Source organism: Dendropsophus ebraccatus, chromosome 1, assembly GCF_027789765.1.
Source record: "Dendropsophus ebraccatus isolate aDenEbr1 chromosome 1, aDenEbr1.pat, whole genome shotgun sequence".
NCBI lineage: Eukaryota > Metazoa > Chordata > Amphibia > Anura > Hylidae > Dendropsophus > Dendropsophus ebraccatus.
In genome coordinates, this window is record NC_091454.1 from 147876813 (window position 1) to 147895784 (window position 18972).

An 18972-nucleotide genomic window follows, 5' to 3' on the forward strand; every position below is an offset into this window, starting at 1 on the left:
TTATGCTCACATATGGGGTACCGTTGTACTCAGGAGAACCTGTCTTACAGATTTTGGGGTGCGCTTTCTCTCCCTTTCCTTGTGAAGTTGAGAAATTTCAAACTAAACAAACATATTATTGGAAAAATTCTAGTTTTTCCTTTTTACTGTCTTAATTTTGAATATTTTCCTCTAATACCTGTGGGGTCAAAATGCTCACTGCACCCCAAGATGACTTCTTTGAGGGGTGCCCTTTCCAAAATGGGGTGACTTTTGGGGGGTTTCTCTTCTGCGGACACTACAGGGGCACTGCAAACGCACCTGGCGCTCGGAAACTTCTACAGCAAAATCTGCACTGAAAATGCTAATTGGCGCTCCCTTCCTTCTGAGCCCCTCTGTGTGCCCATACAGTTGTTTATGCCCACATATGGGGTACCTTTCTACTCGAAAGAACCTGCTTTACAGATTTTGGGGTGCCTCTTCTCTCCTGTTCCTTGTGAAATTAAGAAATTTCAAACTAAACATACATATTAATGGAAAAATTCTAGTTTTTCATTTTTACTGTCTAATTTTAAACACTTTCCTCTAATACCTGTGGGGTCAAAATGCTCACCACACCCCAAGATGTATTCTTTGAGGGGTTATCTTTCCAAAATGGGCTTACTTCTGGGGGGGGGTTCACTTCCCTGGCACTACAGGGGCACTGCAAACGCACCTGGCGTCTGAAAACTTGTACAGCAAAATCTGCACTGAAAATGCTAATTGGCGCTCCTTCCCTTCTGAGCCCTTCTGTGTGCCCATACAGTGGTTTACGCCCCCATATGGGGTACCATTGTACTCAGGAGAACCTGCGTTACAAATTTTGGGGTGCTTTTTCTCTCCTGTTGCTTGTGAAAATGAGATACTTTAATCTGAACGAACCATATTATTTGAAAATTTCTATTTTCCATTTTTTTCCGGCCTATTTGTGAATACTTTCCTCCAGCCCCTGTAGGGTTAAAATGCTCATTATACCCCTAGATTAATTCTTTAAGGTGTCTAGTTTCCAAAATGGGGTCATTTATGGGGGTTTCAAGTATACAAGCCTCCTAAATCAACTTAAAAAAAGAACTGGTCCCTAAAAAAATTTGTAAATTTTTTTGGTAATTTGCTGATACATTTCTAAGCCCCGTAACACCGAAGAAAAGTAAAATATGTTTACGAAATTATGCCAGAATAAAGAGGACATATTGGTAATGTGACCTAGTAATTAATTTGTGATACATTTTTCTTTTCTTAGAAGGAGAAAATTTCAAAGTTTGTAAAGTGCAAATTTTTCAAATTTTTCATGATATTTTTATGTTTTTCACAAAAAACAGAAAAGATAGTGACCAAATTTTACCACTAATATAAAGTACCATATGTTACAAAAAAACAATCTCAGAATCGCTAGCATATGTTAAAGCATCACTGAGCTATAAGCGCATAAAGTGAGACAGTTCAGATTTTGAAAAATGAGCCTGGTTATTAAGGCTCAAATAGGCTTGGTCCCTAAGGGGTTAAAATGTGTAAAAAAAAAAAAAAAAAAAAAGTAAAAATGTCTTTATAAATACCCCAAAGGCCCTCCCCCAATAAAAGTTTAAATCACCCCTCTTTCCCATTTTATATAAATAAAACATATAAAAATAAACATATAATATACCGTAGCATGCATAATTGTCAGATCTATTAAAGTATGACAAGCGTCATCACTAACAGTGAAAGGCATAGACGAAAAGAGGGGAAAAAGTGCCAGGATTACATACATATATATATATATATATATATATATATTATATAATTTTTTTTTTTGTTATATATTATATGTAAAAAATTATTATAAAAAGTGATCAAAACGTCCGATCTTTACACATATGGTATTAATAAAAACTAGAGATCATGGCGGAAAAAAATGACACCCCATACAGCCCCGTAGGTGAAATAATAAAACCGTTATAAGCGTCACAATAGGCCCATTTTTATTAATAATTACAACAAAAAAAAAAATCATTAAAAATATATATATAACATTAGAAAATATGTGTAAACTTGCATATGGCTGTGTTCAGGCTGACCTATAGAATAATGGTATCATGTCACTTTTACCATATAGTGTATTACGTAGACACAGGAACACCCCCCCCCCCCAAAAGAAACCATATTGCATTCTTTTTTACGATTTCACCAGTTATATCTTCATAAATAATATTTTTGGGGTTCCATCATACATGTTATGGTAGAATGAAAGATGCGATTACAAAGTACAACTACTCCTGTAAAAAACAAGCCTTTACATGGCCTTGTAGATAGAAAACTGAAAGTGCTAGAGCTCTTAGAAGGGGAGGAGGAAAAAACAAAAACACAAAAATGAAAATTTGCGCGGTCCACTGGGTCATTTTGGGCCTGGTCCTCAAGGGGTTGTGAGAGCAAAAAAAAATAAAATATCCAGGACAGAGGGTTGTGCTGCTGTTAAACAAGTGACACTCACCCACCCTGGTCCAGAACAGGTGCCACACTGCCTCTCCATGTCTCGACACTACAGGAGCTGCCTGCTCAGCCAGTTAAGGGTCGCACTGGCTTCTTACCTGGCTGACCAGGCAGCTATAGTGGTGACGTCATGTCACAGGCAGCTCTGTTTGACCGGAATAGGTGACTGTCACTGCTTTATTGTGTTTACAGCACCCATCTGCTGCCCAGCATATTTTGCCCATACAACTCATTTATGTTTTGCTTATCTTAGTAATCAAATTATCTTAGTGTTTGTAACAGATTTAGTGAATTTCATGTTCTGTATTTTATGTGATTCAATTTTTTTAAGACTAAAGTAGATGTTTTGAGTGTGTGTGTGTGTGTTTGTGTATATATTTTATATATACATAAATACAAACACACACACACACACACACACACAGTAGGTACAGAAAGTATTCAGACACCTTTAAATTTTCACTCTGTGTCATTGCAGCAATTTGGTAAGTTCAAAAAAGATATTTTTTCCTCACTAATGTACACTCTGGACCCCATCTTGACAGAAAAAAAACAAATGTAGATATTTTTGCAAATTTATTAAACAAGAAAAACTGTAATATCGCATGGTCATAAGTGTTCAAACTCTTTGCTTAGTATTGAGTACAAGCTCCTTCTTTGAGCTAGTACAGCCATAAGTCATCTTATGAATGATGCAAAAAGTTTTTCACATCTGGATGTGGGAATCCTCTGCCATTCTTCCTTGCAGATGCTCTCCAGTTCCCTTAGGTTGGATGGTAAACGTTGGTGGACGACATATTCAAGTCTCTCCAGAGATGCTCAATTGGCTGGGCCAGTCAAGAATGGTCAAAGAGTTGTTCTGAAGCCACTGCTTTATTTTCTCTGTGTGTTTAGGGTCATTGTCTTGTTGGAGGATGAACCTTTTGTCCAGAGCACTCTGGAATTGGGTTTCCATCCAGGATATCTCTGTACATGGCCGCATTCATCTTTTTTTCAATTGCAACCAGTTGTCCTGTCCCTGCATCCGAACACCCCCCCCCCCCCCCCTTCCCCATAGGATGTTGTCGCGTCCATGTTTCACTGTTGGGATCATATTTGGCAGGTGATGAGCTGTGCCTGGTTTTCTCTAGACATACCCCTTAGAATTAACACCAAAAAGTTCAATCTTTGTCTCATTAGACCAGGGAATCTTATTTTTCATAGTCTGCGAGTCCTTATTGTGTTTTTGGCAAACTGTATGCGGACTTTCATGTGTCTTGTACTGAGGAAAAGCTTCTGTCGGCACACTCTGCCATAAAGCCCTGACTGGTGGAGGGCTGCAGTGACTTTGTGGTACTTTCTCCCATTTCTTTACTGCATCTCTGAAGCTCAAGGTGAAGATGAATGCGGCAGAGTACAGAGAGATCCTAGATAAAAACCTCTTCCAGAGTGCTCTGGACATCGGACTGGTCCCGAAGGTTCATCTTCCAACAAAACAATGACCCTAAGCACACAGATAAAATAGCAAAGCAGTGGCTTCAGAACAACTCAGACCATTCTTGACTGGCCCAGCCAGAGCCCTGACCTAAACCCAATTGAGCAACTCTGAAGAGACTTGAAAATGGCGTCCACCAACGTTCACCATCCAACATGAGGGAACTGGAGAGAATCTGCAAGGAAGAATAGCAGAGGATCCCCAAATCCAGGTGTGAAAAACTAGTTGCATCATTCCCAAGAAGACTGTGGCTGTACTAGCTCGAAAGGATGCTTCTACTCAATACTGAGCAAAGGGTCTGAACACTTATGACCATGTGATATTTCAGTTTATCTTGTTTGTTTAATAAATTTGCTAAATGTATTTACATTTCTGTTTTTTTTTCTGTCAAGATGGGGTGCAGAGTGGACATTAATGAGCAAAAAAATTAACTTACCAAATGTCTGCAGTGAAGCTAAGAGTGGTTGGGAGAGGGCATAGTTTGAAATAATTAGGAATCTGGGCAGGTTTTTGTTTTTTTTTGTTTTTTAGTTCCAGCCTGAAGCCATTTTTAAATATTGTGCCGGAAGAGGGATTCTGTGGAATTTCTCTCCAGTAAACATAACATACTTGCCTGGACGACAGGCGGACAGAGATTACATCATCTCGACATAGATCACTGAGACCTTAGGATCGGGATGTCTCTGGATAGACAAGGATGATGTGCACTGGGTCCCAAAAGGCAGTAGGGAGCAGTGCATTTAGAGACTGTCCTTGTCCTTGGGAGTTCAAGGAGGTGTTTGAGGTTGAAGTTATTCTAGATATCTGGTGGGTGTTCATGGGGAATAATGTTCACACAAAGTTTTTTCAGCTCTGTTTAAAATTATGTCCGTTATTTTGAGGCTAAAATAACGGACGTTATTCAGCTGTCTGGCCTTCCCAATGACTGGTGTTTGCACATTATTTTAGTTTGGGATTACTAATTGGCCTTTGGGTGTGACTTAATTGAAAAGTCCATTGAATTTAATAGTAAAAACAGAGAAAGAACGGTGACAAAAGAAAAACTGTGTGTGAACTAATAAAAAAACGTCTGCTGTTTGCAAAAGACGTCTGAAATCAATGATCATGTTCATTATTTTGATGTCCACGGCAAAAACGTCCGTTATTCAATGTGTTGTGTGCATTGGACGTCCCTCTTCCCATAGACTTCAATGCATTGCCATTGCAGTCAGTTAAATTGTGGCAAAACGGACGTTATTTTAATTATGAAAATTGTCCGTCTTTTCAATATTTTTGAGGTTGTGTGAACATAGCCTAAGAGTGAGAGGACCATTCTGAGAAAGGGGGTGGAATTTGGGCAGATAACATAGGGCAACCTTAGTCAGGGTTTGAGTAACATACGGGAGAGCCTGTTTATGGAGCCAGAGAACTTATGGAGGTTGAACGCTCAAGATAGCAATTTCAGATTTCCCCCTTAATAGCTATCTTATGATATAAGAGATTAGTGGTTCTGGTCAAAGTGGAGGCTGGGGAATAGTGCGAATTGGGGAGGGATAGGCCCCCATATTTCTTATGTCTGATTAGGACTTCACTTGGCGAGGCCTTGGGGCCGTTGCACCCACACAAGTGTTCTCAAGATCTTTTCCATCTTAATAAAAAATTTAAAAAAACTTTATTCTACCTATCCACAAGAAGTCCTTTTCATTTCTGTCTAAACAAGACAAATAGGCTCTGAAGTAGAGGGAGAAAGTTCAAATTAAGGGTAGCTTCCCACGTACTGGATCTGCAGCGGATTTCACGCTGCGAGTTTGCAGTGAAATCCGCTGCGGATCCTGTAGTGTGAAGCTTAATGGATCCCATACACGCAGCAGATCCGCTGCCTGTATGGGACCCGGCCCCTTTAACCGCCGGACGCCTGCAGCCTCGGCCCCGAGCATACATTACTTGCTCTGCGCCTCGGCTGTGTACGCTCCTGACTCCTAACCAGCCAATTGGTGCACGGCAGCATTCAGCTTCACACTACAGGATCTGCAGCGGATTTCGCTGCAAACTCGCAGCGTGAAATCCGCTGCGGATCTGATACATGTGAAGCTACCCTAAATTTATTTATTTTGAGGATCAGCAGGGACCAGAATCCACAGGTGTTTAAAGGTGTTAGGATGCCACACGAACAAGTGATTATTTCTCATCCGGTGAATTTCATTCAGCTTTAGAGCTTGCTCTTAGATATATTGATTTTGAAGTTGGTGTGATTATAATTTCGTATAATTCTTTTTCCCTCAGTGACATGTGTAGAGGTCATTTTACAGGGAGGGGGAGGCTAAGCTAAGAGCTTCAGCTATTGTTTTCTATATACTGGTGGTTCCTTTCACTTAACAGTTCCAGAACAACCCCTTTAACTTCTCATGACAATATATTAGAAGTTTTGATCAGTGGAGGTGTGAGTGCAGAGGTGCACTTAAATTGCCAGAACCAAGGGGTGAGGTGAAAGCGCTCAGCTGAGCACTATGCTCCTTAGTTTCTTGATCAGCTCAGCTCATCTCTTTTATGGTGCGTTTATACAGAGAGATTTCTCACAGATTTTTGAAGCCAAAGCCAGGAACAGACTATAAACAGAGAACAGGTCATAAAGGAAAGATTGAGATTTCTTCTCTTTTCAAATCCACTCCTGGCTTTGGCTTAAAAAATCTGTCAGATAAATCTCTGTAAACGCACCATCAAAGACAAGTTTGTACAGATACATGGACTTTCTGTGAGCCCATACACTGCTCACACCACAGAGCTCAGTTTAGTACTCCTGTCTCTGCCTTTTGGCATCTGCAGGGGTCTGAGCGCCCTGCCCCTCACCAATCAAAATGTGTCTGTGTTCTTTGAAATGATAGTAATATTTGATGCAAAATACTGACCATAATGCTGACTGGATATTTTATAAAGGTTCATTAGATATAATTAAACATGTACCTTCAGACATTTATTCAAGACATGCTATCTCTTTAAATATAGAATTTCCTTACCTTGATTTTAATATCTCTTGTTGCAATTTGACCCTCAGCTATACATTGGTAACCTGGCAAAATTGGCTCCCTAGATATACCTGCATGGAGAGCCAGGTGCATGTTTACTGTAGTGGCCAAAACAGTAAGCTAGTGACTCTGTTTAGGTCATAGCCCCCATGTACATTTGTTTTACCAAGGCTCAAAAGTGTGGAAAACAACACCTCCATTACTATTCAGTCTTGTGCCCGTAAAGGATTTACCAAAGTTCTAGTAAATAAGGGACATTTTTTCATTTAGATAGATTTAACCCCTTTGAGACACATGTACAACTCGTCCACTTGGGCTTTAAAGGGGTAGTGCGTCGCTAAGAAATTATTCACAAAAAAACACACATTACAAAGTTATACAACTTTGTAATGTATGTTATGTATGTGAATGGCCCCCTTCCCCGTGTTCCCGACCCCCGCCCATTGACCCGGAAGTGTAGTGCATTATACATACCTGTCTTTTGACAGTGATGTAATCTTTGGGAGGCTGGCTGACCCGCTCCTGCCGTCCCTCATGCCAGCCCCTCTCTGCCGCGTCATAACTGTGCTCAGCCGCGATTGGTTGAGCATAACTGTGCTCAGCCAATTGCGGCTGAGCACAGTTATGACGCGGCAGAGGGGGGCCGGCATGAGGGTCGGCCCGCCTCTCGAAGATTACATCACTGTCAGAACATGGCGGACGGGGGTCGACACGTATCAGGTATGTATAATGAACTACACTTCCGGGTCCACGGGCGGGGGTCGGGGAACACGGGGAAGGGGGCCATTCACATACATAACATACATTACAAAGTTGTATAACTTTGTAATGTTTGTTATTTTGTGAATAATTTCTTAGTGCTGCACTACCCCTTTAAGGATGGGTGCCATACTGTAGTGTATGACTGCGGATGTCCTGGATCTGATTCCTCCACCCAGTAAGGTCTTGAGATAACATTGGTCACCAGATCACACTGGGCAGCAGGCCCAATGAAGCATGCTGATAGGATGGTTTCAGGCAGAATTATAGCTCTAAAGGTTCTTTTACACTAGAAGATGAATTTCTTATTAATGGCATCTGTTGGAGCTCATTAACTTTTATTTTTACTGGCTAATTTTTGGGAGGGATTAGAAAGAATATTTTTTTCCAACCGTCCACATGATGCAAAGTTGTAGGTTCATAGGTACATTTGTTTGCCAGATCGTTGGCTAAGTAAAAGGGCCTCTAGACAGATGACTATGCTTGTCTTTGTATATGCATCATCCAGCGCTACAAAAACATGGCCATTTTCTTCCAGGGCAGCACCATTCTTGTCTCCAGTTCAGGTGTGGTTTGTAATTAAGCTCCAGTCACTTGAATGAAAACGAGTTACAAAACCTGCACTCAAACTGGAGAGAAGAGTGGTGCGGTCTCTGAAAGAAAGCGGCCATGTTTTTGTAGCGCTGGATAACCCCTTTAATACCAACCTCTTCCTTCCTATCTTGTAAACATTATAGTCTTTACTCCCAACAGACCCAATTTTGCCCCAGGATCCCCCCCCCCCCCCCCCCCCCAACACACACACACACACACACACCTTCTTTTTCTTAGTTTGGTTTCATTTCCATGTTTCACATTGATCTAATTTTATATCTAATTTTACAGGTGAAAGTACACAAAATCTAAGAAAAGAAGAGCTTGATGAATTCTCGAAGAGGGAACCAAACAGTGCCTCACCAAGGAAAGTCAAAAGTTCATTAATTCTAAAGCTACAGAGAGTTCGCAAACACTCTGGTATCCATGTTTATAAGACTCAGAATCCAAAGACTCCTCAGAAGAAGGACAAATTACAGAAGAGTCCAGTTTGTCGCAAGAAACCACACAAAGCACGCACTGTGTTTTCCTACAAAAAAAGAAGGCGTCGGTGTACAAATAAACGTTTCCCAAATCTAGTAGGGAAACGTATCCTGCACTTGTTTGATGATGGTGATCAAGAAGCCTGGTTCCCTGGTAAAGTGCTACGAGTGCATCGGCGTTCACGTAACCTCCGTGACACCCAGTTTGAGGTGTGGTATGATGATGAGCCAGGCACTCGCTACTTCTTAGAACTACTGCAGGACTATGAGAAAGGCTGGCTGCAACTGGATTGTTGAGCTGCTTCATGTAAAACAGTGGTCACACCGTAGCCCAGGCAGGCCTGGAGCATAGTTAAACATTTCTATTTAAAATATTTTGAAATTTCTTATTTTGTAAGGAATGTCTGAAAAAGCCATTGTGCCTGTTTTACATCTGTAACCTCCTTTCCTGGATCAAGGGTTACTTTTTATGTAAATTATTAACCAGGTATCCTGGATTTATAATGTATTGTGATAGTAAATTTTGTATTAAGAGGAAGTTTCCCTTTAATATACATGTGCCTTAACACACCTTTTTTTGTTTTTGTTTAGTATTTCTGCGTATATTATGATAGTATGTCATTGGTTATGTTTTCAGAAGATAATATAATGGTTTATACAGTTGTATTAAAGCTTACCCTTTGAACAGCATTACACATTGAAATGTACATACAATGTGGAGTAACTCTTGATATATGCTTTTTACTTGTGTTTTACTTCATTCATGTCCAGAGCTGCTTATAAAATTCTGATGGTTGCCCTAGTAAGAAGATTTACATATATTTGATTACATCTGATCAACCTGCCGATTTCAGAGGGACTAATCAACCATCCATTGTGTATGGACGTGCTCCCGCTCTTCCATGACGTGTAAAAGAAGGATCAAGCATGTTCCTCATACCCAATCTAATCCTTGGATCTCATGAGAGAGATAAGCTGCCATCAGAATTGTCCAGCAGCTGCTTATTTCTTCACTGATCCGAGAACACATGAACGTTTAGTTGAGTGTGCATTTTTTTTTTTTAGTGGGGGTCATGTGGAAAATCTTTTGGACAAAAAACAGTTTGGCTGCATTTTGGCAACCCTTACACTGTTACTTGAGCTTCCACTATGCATTTCACTATCGTAAGAAGATACCAACAGACTACTGAATTAAGCTATGGTTACGCTCAGATAAGAAAACCTCTTAGGACTCAAAATGAGTATTTGTAAAGATACTAAACTACTTATGAGGATTTAACAAAACAGTCCATCCAGTTAAGACTTATACACTCTTTGGGTCTAGTGTAGATTCTGAGGTGCGGTGCACCTCCTGTACTGACTGGCCCCTTTAATCCTTGCCGCCTTCTGTGCCACCACTCTGGTCCTTCTTAGCAGCCTTCTTTACATGACTGCAGTGATGTTATGCCTGTGTACCTATGTCATCATTGCAGCCAATCTGTGGCCTCTGCGGTATACTCTACAGGGCCAGTGATTGCATTTAAGGGGCTATTCAGCGCTACAAAAACATGGCCACTTTCCCCCTACTGTTGTCTCCAGTTTGGGTGAGGTTTTGAAACTCCGTTCCATTGAAGTAAATGGAGCTTAATTGCAAACCACTCCTGAACTGGAGACAACAGTAGAGGGAAAAGTGGCCATGTTTTTGTATAACCCTGGATAACCACTTTAAGCAGTGACCTAGGTATATGAGCCGAGCGGTCAGGTGGGGAACAGATGGGATGTAATTTTTTTTTTTTTTTAGCACAATGACCAGCTAAAAGAAAATTGTGAAATAGGTCAGACACCCCTTTTAAGGGTTAATTCAGAGGCCAGTTTACAAAAATGTAAATGTTGCCAGCAGTCTAAAAAATAGACAAAAACAAAAAACTTTATGGGTATATGCTTACTTAATGGGCATATGCTATTGGTTATTGTTCTAGCATTATGTATGATGTCGGTCATCTGTCAGCAGATAGTTTGGCTCATCAGGGTAGGCTTTCATTTTGGTACTTGAGAAATGGAATTTGTTATCTGGTTGCAAGGAACAACCAATGTCCTTTGCACTAGTTTTCCCTCCATAAGCACTACCTCAGTTATGCATATTCTAACTAATTTGCCACAGATTCTCCACTGAACATTACTATGTGTCCAAACCAGAATAAGATATAAAAATAATAATTGCATTCTCCTATGGGCCATTGATGGTTTTTATGTTTTAAGGATTATTTTTTTTATACAGTTGTATTTATACACAGGGCCAAATAATAGTGCACATTGCATTAAAATAAGAGTTAAATTGGACCTACCCTTGTCTGTATTTATTTGAAATGATAGCTGATATTTTTTTTAAGTATTGTCTGTAATGTGAAACTGTTGTAAATTATGTTTTTGTGGTTTACATGCATACTGTAGGGAACAACAAGTGACTTAAATAGTTAAAAACATTAAAAGAGAAATACATAACTATTAAGTTTGCGCTTCCTATTCTTTTCTATACATAAGGTTTGGGGTTCTGAGACAGTGTTTACACATGGATTTATCTGGCTGTATTTTCAACCTTTAAAAAAAAAAAATCTTAAAAAAAGCTAGATGTTATAGTAAAGGCTGGAAATACTGACCCACCAAAAACTGTTTTTTGTTTTGTAAAGTGACAAAGCAAGCACATGCCACATTGTTTTACAGCTGTAAAATTACATCTGTAAAGTTAATGTACCATTATGTGTGAACCAAGGGTCGTTTTGTGGTTTTATTTAATAAAACTTAAAGGGGTATCCCTCCCAAAATTACTTTTTGCATTAATACGCTGCCCACCCGTAACTTTCCAATATAAAGTTATTATGGATTCTGCACAGTTTTGCTGTTATCCAGCTGCATTCACCCCCACGGATTGCAGAGAATCATCAGACCTCAGTCCACACCGACACGCTCCCTGCTCCTGGCCCCCACCCTCCGTGTCGGCATCACGTGTCCTCAGTCCCAGCACAGTGAAGTGACTGAGAACACTGATGGGGTGGCTGCTGTTACAGAGGGAGACAGTGATCAGCGCAGCGATTACTCTCACTCCCTAACAGCAGCCACCCGCTCACCCCCTGTGTCCAGAGCCTCCCGGGCGCACAGTCCAGCACTCACCCGCAGCACACAGCCCCCCCCCCATCACCCGTGGCATCCCTCACTCATCCGCAGCATAGCCTCCGTACTCACCCGCGGCAAGCTCCGCCCCCCGCGATCGCCCACGGCAAGCTCCGCCCCCCGCAATCGCCCGCGACTAGCTCCGCCCCCGACAATCGCCCGCGACTAGCTCCGCCCCCCGCAATCGCCCGCGACTAGCTCCGCCCCCCGCAATCGCCCGCGGCAAGCTCCGCCCCCGCGATCGTCCGCGACATGCTCCACCCCTCGCAATCGCCCGCATCACCGCCAACTCAGCTCTGCTACACCGGCGTCCCCGCCAACTCAGCTCTGCTACACCGGCGTCCCCGCCAACTCAGCTCTGCTACACCGGCGTCCCCGCCAACGAGCTACATCGGCGTCCTCGCAAACTCAGCTTTGCTACACCGGCGTCCCCTCCAACTCAGCTCTGCTACACCGGCATCCGCAACTCAGCTCTGCTACATCGGCGTCCTCGCAAACTCAGCTCTGCTACACCGGCGTCCCCGCCAACTCAGCTCTGCTACACCGGCGTCCCCGCCAATTCAGCTCTACTACACCGGCGTCCCCGCCAATTCAGCTCTGCTACACCGGCGTCCCCGCCAACTCAGCTCTGCTACACCGGCATCCCCGCCAACTCAGCTCTGCTACACCGGCGTCCCCACCAACTCAGCTCTGCTACGACGTCACTTCCAACTCAGTTTTGCTACACCGACACAGCCATCTCAGCTCTGCTATACTGTCATCATCTCCTTCATTGTTTCAGCTCTGCTACTTCACCATCATCAGGCATAAGCATTGCATGATGGGAAATGTAGTTTCCTATCTTGGATATAGACCATGTTTTAGAAAAAGTTGTAACTCAGAAACGGCAGCAGCTAGAAAGATGGGAGACGTCTCAAAATACTCAGGGGGACTTGGTGAGTAAGACCAGCTAGGTTTGGGAGCATTTCATTTTTTTAGCTCTTGGGGGGAATACCCCTTTAAAAAGGCTGTTTGCCTTTTTTGTTTCTTATTTATTTTTTAAAAGTCTGTGTTTATGTCCCGAAAAACCAGGCAAAAAGCTATGTGAAAACATTGCCTTACAATTTAACAAACATTTAGAATATTTCAGAGTTTAAAGGTGTTGTCCCACCATTATCACTTAGGTGTTAAAGGGAACAGCTCTCTGCCTGTCAGCGCACTCAGCCGGATGATTGATGGAAGGAAGCCAATAACGGGCCTCTCTGCCTGTCAATCGTCCCCTCTGAGCACGCTGACAGTAAGAGATCAATGACTACACATGGGCGGGGAGCCGCCCAGATGACTGCCTCCCCGCCTCTCCCTGCTTCTGTCCCAGGTAATAAAACTTCTTTTTCTGCCGTATAAAGCTTCTGCTGCAGCCATGGCCGGTACGTGCCACAAGCTGCTTTAGAGCTTTAGGCCGCATTCACACGTAACATGTAACAGAGTTCTCCCCCTGCCCGGGCAGCATCTGTAATCAGATGCTGGGAGCGGGGAAACTGTATGCCTATGCACTGCGCTGTAGTGAAGCAGCCGTGCGGGTCTGTCATTACAGTACGGCGCATATGAATACAGTTCCCCCGCTCCCAGCATCTAATTACAGATGCTGCCCGGGCGGGGTAGGACTCCATTACATGCATTCCACGTCCGTGTTCAGTGCAGAACACGGAACGTGTGAATGCGGCTTTATACGGTGCTCTAGAGAAACCATATCAGTCCGATTGAGCTGATTGGTTCCTTTTATCGACCACAGCTCTCTGCTTTGAGTTGTGGCCAGGCTGTGACATCACTCAATGGTCGGGACTGGGGGTAGAGACTTTGGTTTGGTGGGTACACTCAATCGGCTTCTGTTTTTCCCTCTCGTGTCACAGATCTGGATTGCCCCTGGAGCCCTTTGTCATATCAGTGGAAGACACAAAGATGCAGAGCTGGTTCAGCTTAGCATTATTGTGTCTTGCCCTCATTCCCCTTGTGCCAATTTTTAAATAATTATACCTTGGGAAGTCAATGGAATCTCAGTGGGAGACCCAAAGATGCAATGATGGTTCAGCCTCTCAGCACTTGTCAGGTGCAATGTGAATACGGTGCTAAATGCCAAGGAATCGAGGCCCTCGTGAGTAGAGCCCAAGTATAAATGAACTGGAACTCTTAAGAACAAGTCTGGGATAAGAGGACGAGGGCTCTGTGAGGATCTGATACCAAATATTGGTTGCTTTTGTATATAATTGATAATGATTGAGGCTGGGTTCACACTACGTATATTTCAGTCAGTATTGTGGTCCTCGTATTGCAACCAAAACCGGGAGTGGATTAAAAACACAGAAAGGCTCTGTCCACACAATGTTGAAATTGAGTGGATGGCCGCCATATAACAGTAAATAACGGCCATTATTTCAAATATAATAACAGCAGTTGTTTTAAAATAACAGCAAATATTTGCCATTAAATGACGGCCATCCACTCAATTACAACATTGTGTGAACAGATCTTTTCTGTGTTTTTAATCCACTCCTGGTTTTGGTTGCAATATGAGGACCACAATACTGACTGAAATATACGTAGTGTGAACCCAGCTTCAATGTATTGATACAAATCACAGGCTATGTATAATGCAAGTGTCAAAGGCATCTTAGAGTGTATTTAAATTCTTACATGCAAAACTTTGGCTACATACCAATAACTTGGACATAAACTATGGCAATTGGAAGTTACCGAACTACAGATGAATTATGGTTTATTTGACCTAAGTAATAGTTTTGCGAACCTAAATAACCTAGGTCATTTCGGTGAGAGAAACAAAAAACAATCTTGCATATATAATACCTTTTATTAGCTAACGAAACTAAAACAATGATATGGTTAAAATTAAAACAATGGCATTGCGAGCTTGCAAAGTACAAAGAGTCCTACTTCAGGTATGATATGACAATGAAGAAACGCATATGTGTGTGTAAATTACATGTAAAGGATGTATACAGCCAGCTCTGTACATTGTTTACATCTAGTGTGTTGGTACTACTCCAATCAGCTATTGCTCTCACTACATTCCTAAACCCATACAGTTGCTTGGGGTTTATTTTGTGGTAGAAAAGTTTGTTTTTATTAGTACAGTTTTTGGTTATAACTTTTTTTTGATGACCTTTTTTTTTCCTCAAGCCACTGGCACATCTGAAGGCCTTCATAAGATCCCAGGTTACCATGGAAACCCATTGGCACCCACATCGGCGCCAAATGAATACTGGAAACTCTGCTGTTACAATTTGACCATGACACAAGGGTTTACACGGACAGGAATGAAGGTTTATCCAGTCCTGACATTTAGGCTGCATTCACACGTCTCGTGTTCTGTCTGTGAAACACGGACATTGAATGCAAGTCCTGGAATGTTTAGCCAGATGGCATGATGTATCAACATCATGCCAGCAGCGGGGAAACTCTCTGAATCACAGCAACACTATAATGACAGAGCCACAGCGATTCAAAAAGGTTCCCCACTGCCAGGCACTGTGTATTCCTGTAGATAACTTACCCCTTACCATTCACTAAAAAGTCTAATCCAAACTTTGATAAATATTCCCGTACTATTAGCTTTCCTCCACCAATTTGTCCGAAGTTTTGATTGATGGTAGTGCTAAGACTCCCACCAACTGCAAATGAGCATGGATTTATAGAACCACAGCCTTTATTATAAATCTATACACCACTCACTCACTATGACACATCAGAAGATTGTTAAAATCACAGGACAATAAAACTTTTATACTACTTATATTTGAACTGCTCCAACAATTTACTGCTACAATTGTTTACTTCACCCTCATATATAGTTCTGCTTTACATTACTTATTTAACACACAAGTTCTTTGTCCATATGTGACTCTTTAGACATTGGGGGACATTTAGAGTATTCATCTGTTCTTTACCCAGCCAAATAGGACTAATTTAACAAACTCATAAATTTATGAATAGAATATTCACAAAAAAAATTGCACAGGCATATTTACCTGGTACTGACCAGAAGTAAGCCTGCACCAGTTTGTGCGACTTTTTAAAAAGTTGAAAATTATAAATTTTGCACAAATCCCGGACATGTCAAACTGTTCGGATTCTGCAATGCTCTTAAAACCCAAACATTTGGCATTTGATTCCCCATGACTGCAGAAGTTATATGTTGCCCAAGGGAGTCCTGGAAACCATGGATATGTGGCTGTAGCCATATTTTTCAGGACTCCCTAGGGTGATATCCTGTAGCTTCAGGGAATCAAATGCTAAGTGTTCGGGTTCGGAGAATGTTGCTGAACCCAACAGTTTGACAAATCTGCTCAACACTATGCCATACTATTAAATGCTATTCATTTAATTTGGTTTGGTAATATATATTTGTTAGGTAAGTATAACTGTGCCGTCTATGAGCCAGATCAAACAAAATGTTTTCATGATGCAACCTCAATTTCCCATGGCACTTTATGTACAATTTAAAAATATTGTATAAAGTACAAAGATAATCTAAAGGGTATAATTATTATCTAAGAGGAACAATAACACAGGGAAGGGGGGGGGACAGCTATAATCATCTTTTTAAGGCAGCAGGAACACAGAATACAACATGTTGCTAAAAATACAAGACAACACTAGAGAGAAAACAAGATGTTTGTTTTACATCATGTTGGCTCATAATACTGTCCCATAATGTGTAAAAATGTTACATGCCCTAAGCTGCAATAAACACAGGAATTGTTTTGTCAGAGTTTGTACACCAATAATTAGTTGTAGAAAAATTGAAAAAGAACAACAGTCTGACACAGGGCCGGATTAAGGTGGGTGGAGGCCCTGGGCAAAAATTTTGTTGGGAGCCCCCCCATTTTTTTTTTTTCCAAATGGCTACTTACTGTAGCAGACTTAGCACCTACCCCTCCTCACTCCTGGCTGTGTGGCTCAGCATCCTCCTCTGTTTTGCATGTGATGGTCACTACAGGCTGCAGTCCAGAGGAAGATGCCAGGCCCTAGAGACAGGATGGGGAGGGGTGTATTCCCACTCGGGGTGTGTTCCCACTTTGTGTTTATGTTAATAATGCAATGCGAGAACACAGCACTTCAGTATTTTCTGTGCTCTCTTGCTCCCTGTGTTAGCCCCCACAGCAGCATATGCAGATGTGAATCGCTGAAGGAACCTGGACTTGCAAGTCTAAGTCCCATCTGCAGTTCCCAACCATGTACACTACCTGAAGCAGTAAGGAGCAACCAGAAAGTACTTAAAGGCTGTGTAGAATATATAGCGGATATGGTACATGTGAACGTACCATAAGGATTAAAATACACAGCTGTGTGCAGCCCATGATATGGCATATATAGCCTGTGTGCAGCATATGACATACATAGGATATACACCATATGCTGCACACAGGCTATATACCATACACTGCTCTCAGGCTATATATCATATGCTGCACACAGGCTATATATTATCCACTGCTCTCAGGCTATACTGTATATCATATGCTGCACACAGACTATATACAGTATATACCATGTGCTGCACACAGGCTATATGTCATATACTGCACACAGAATATATACAGTATATACCATATGCTGCACACAGACTATATACAGTATATACCATATGCTGCACACAGGCTATATGTCATATGCTGCACACAGACTATATACAGTATATACCATATGCTGCACACAGGCTATATCTCATACACTGCTCTCAGGCTATATATCATATGCTGCACACAGACTATATATCATCCACTGCTCTCAGGCTATATATCATACACTGCACACAGACTATATACAGTATATACCATATGCTGCACACAGACTATATACAGTATATACCATATGCTGCACACAGACTATATACAGTACATACCATATGCTGCACACAAACTATATACAGTATATACCATATGCTGCACACAGACTATATACAGTATATACTATATGCTGCACACAGGCTATATACAGTATATACCATATGCTGCACACAGGCTATATACAGTATATACCACATGCTGCACACAGGCTATATACAGTATATACCACATGCTGCACACAGACTATATACAGTATATACCATATGCTGCACACAGGCTATATACAGTACATACCATATGCTGCACACAGACTATATACACTATATACCATATGCTGCACACAGGCTATATACAGTATATACCACATGCTGCACACAGACTATATACAGTACATACCACATGCTGCACACAGACTATATACAGTATATACCACATGCTGCACACAGACTGTATACAGTATATACCATATGCTGCACACAGACTATATACAGTATATACCATATGCTGCACACAGACTATATACAGTATATACTATATGCTGGACACAGACTATATACAGTATATACCATACACTGCACACAGACTATATACAGTATATACCATACACTGCACACAGACTATATACAGTATATACCATATGCTGCACACAGACTACAGAATTATTATTTCATGCAGTTTTGCCACAATTTCAGCTGATACAGTAAAACGCTGCTATTAAAAAGCAGCGTGTGTATTATGGCAAAGAGCAATATTTCCCTTTTCACTTCAGGGTTCCCTAACAAATAGTTTTCTACAAAAAAACAAAGAAACATGTAATTCAGTGACTCACTGAATGTAGGTATAGTAATAATGTCCCCTGAGCCCACATATAGTAATAATATCTCCTGTTGTGCCTCCATATAGTAATAAAGTCCTCATGTTGTGCCCACCTATAGTAATATTGCCCCCTGCTGTGCCATCATATAGTAATAATGTCCAGTCCTGCTGTGCCCCCTGCTGTAATGTGCCCCCATAGTATATACCCCCTGCTCTAATGTGCCTCCATAGTATATGGCCCATGCTCTGATATGTGTCCCCATACATAGTATATACCCCTGTTCTGATATGTGTCTCCATACATAGTATATACCCCCTGCTCTGATATGTGCCCCCATAGTATATGCCCCCTGCTGTAATGTCCCCTTACA

General features: G+C 41.6%; 1 protein-coding gene across 4 annotated transcripts in view; it reads left to right on the plus strand.

Annotated features, from left to right (window-relative positions):
- Nucleotides 1–11260, plus strand: part of C1H15orf39 (chromosome 1 C15orf39 homolog) — a 60707-nt gene extending 49447 nt beyond the window's left edge. For 3 of the 4 annotated variants that reach the window (XM_069981737.1, XM_069981754.1, XM_069981748.1), the window contains exon 3: nucleotides 8605–11260. In XM_069981737.1, coding sequence (XP_069837838.1) covers nucleotides 8605–9092 — 488 coding nt within the window. In that variant the 3' untranslated portion in view covers nucleotides 9093–11260. The remainder of the gene's footprint in view (nucleotides 1–8604) is intronic. The other variant, XM_069981762.1, reaches the window with a different exon arrangement.
- Nucleotides 11261–18972: the final 7712 nt, after the last annotated feature.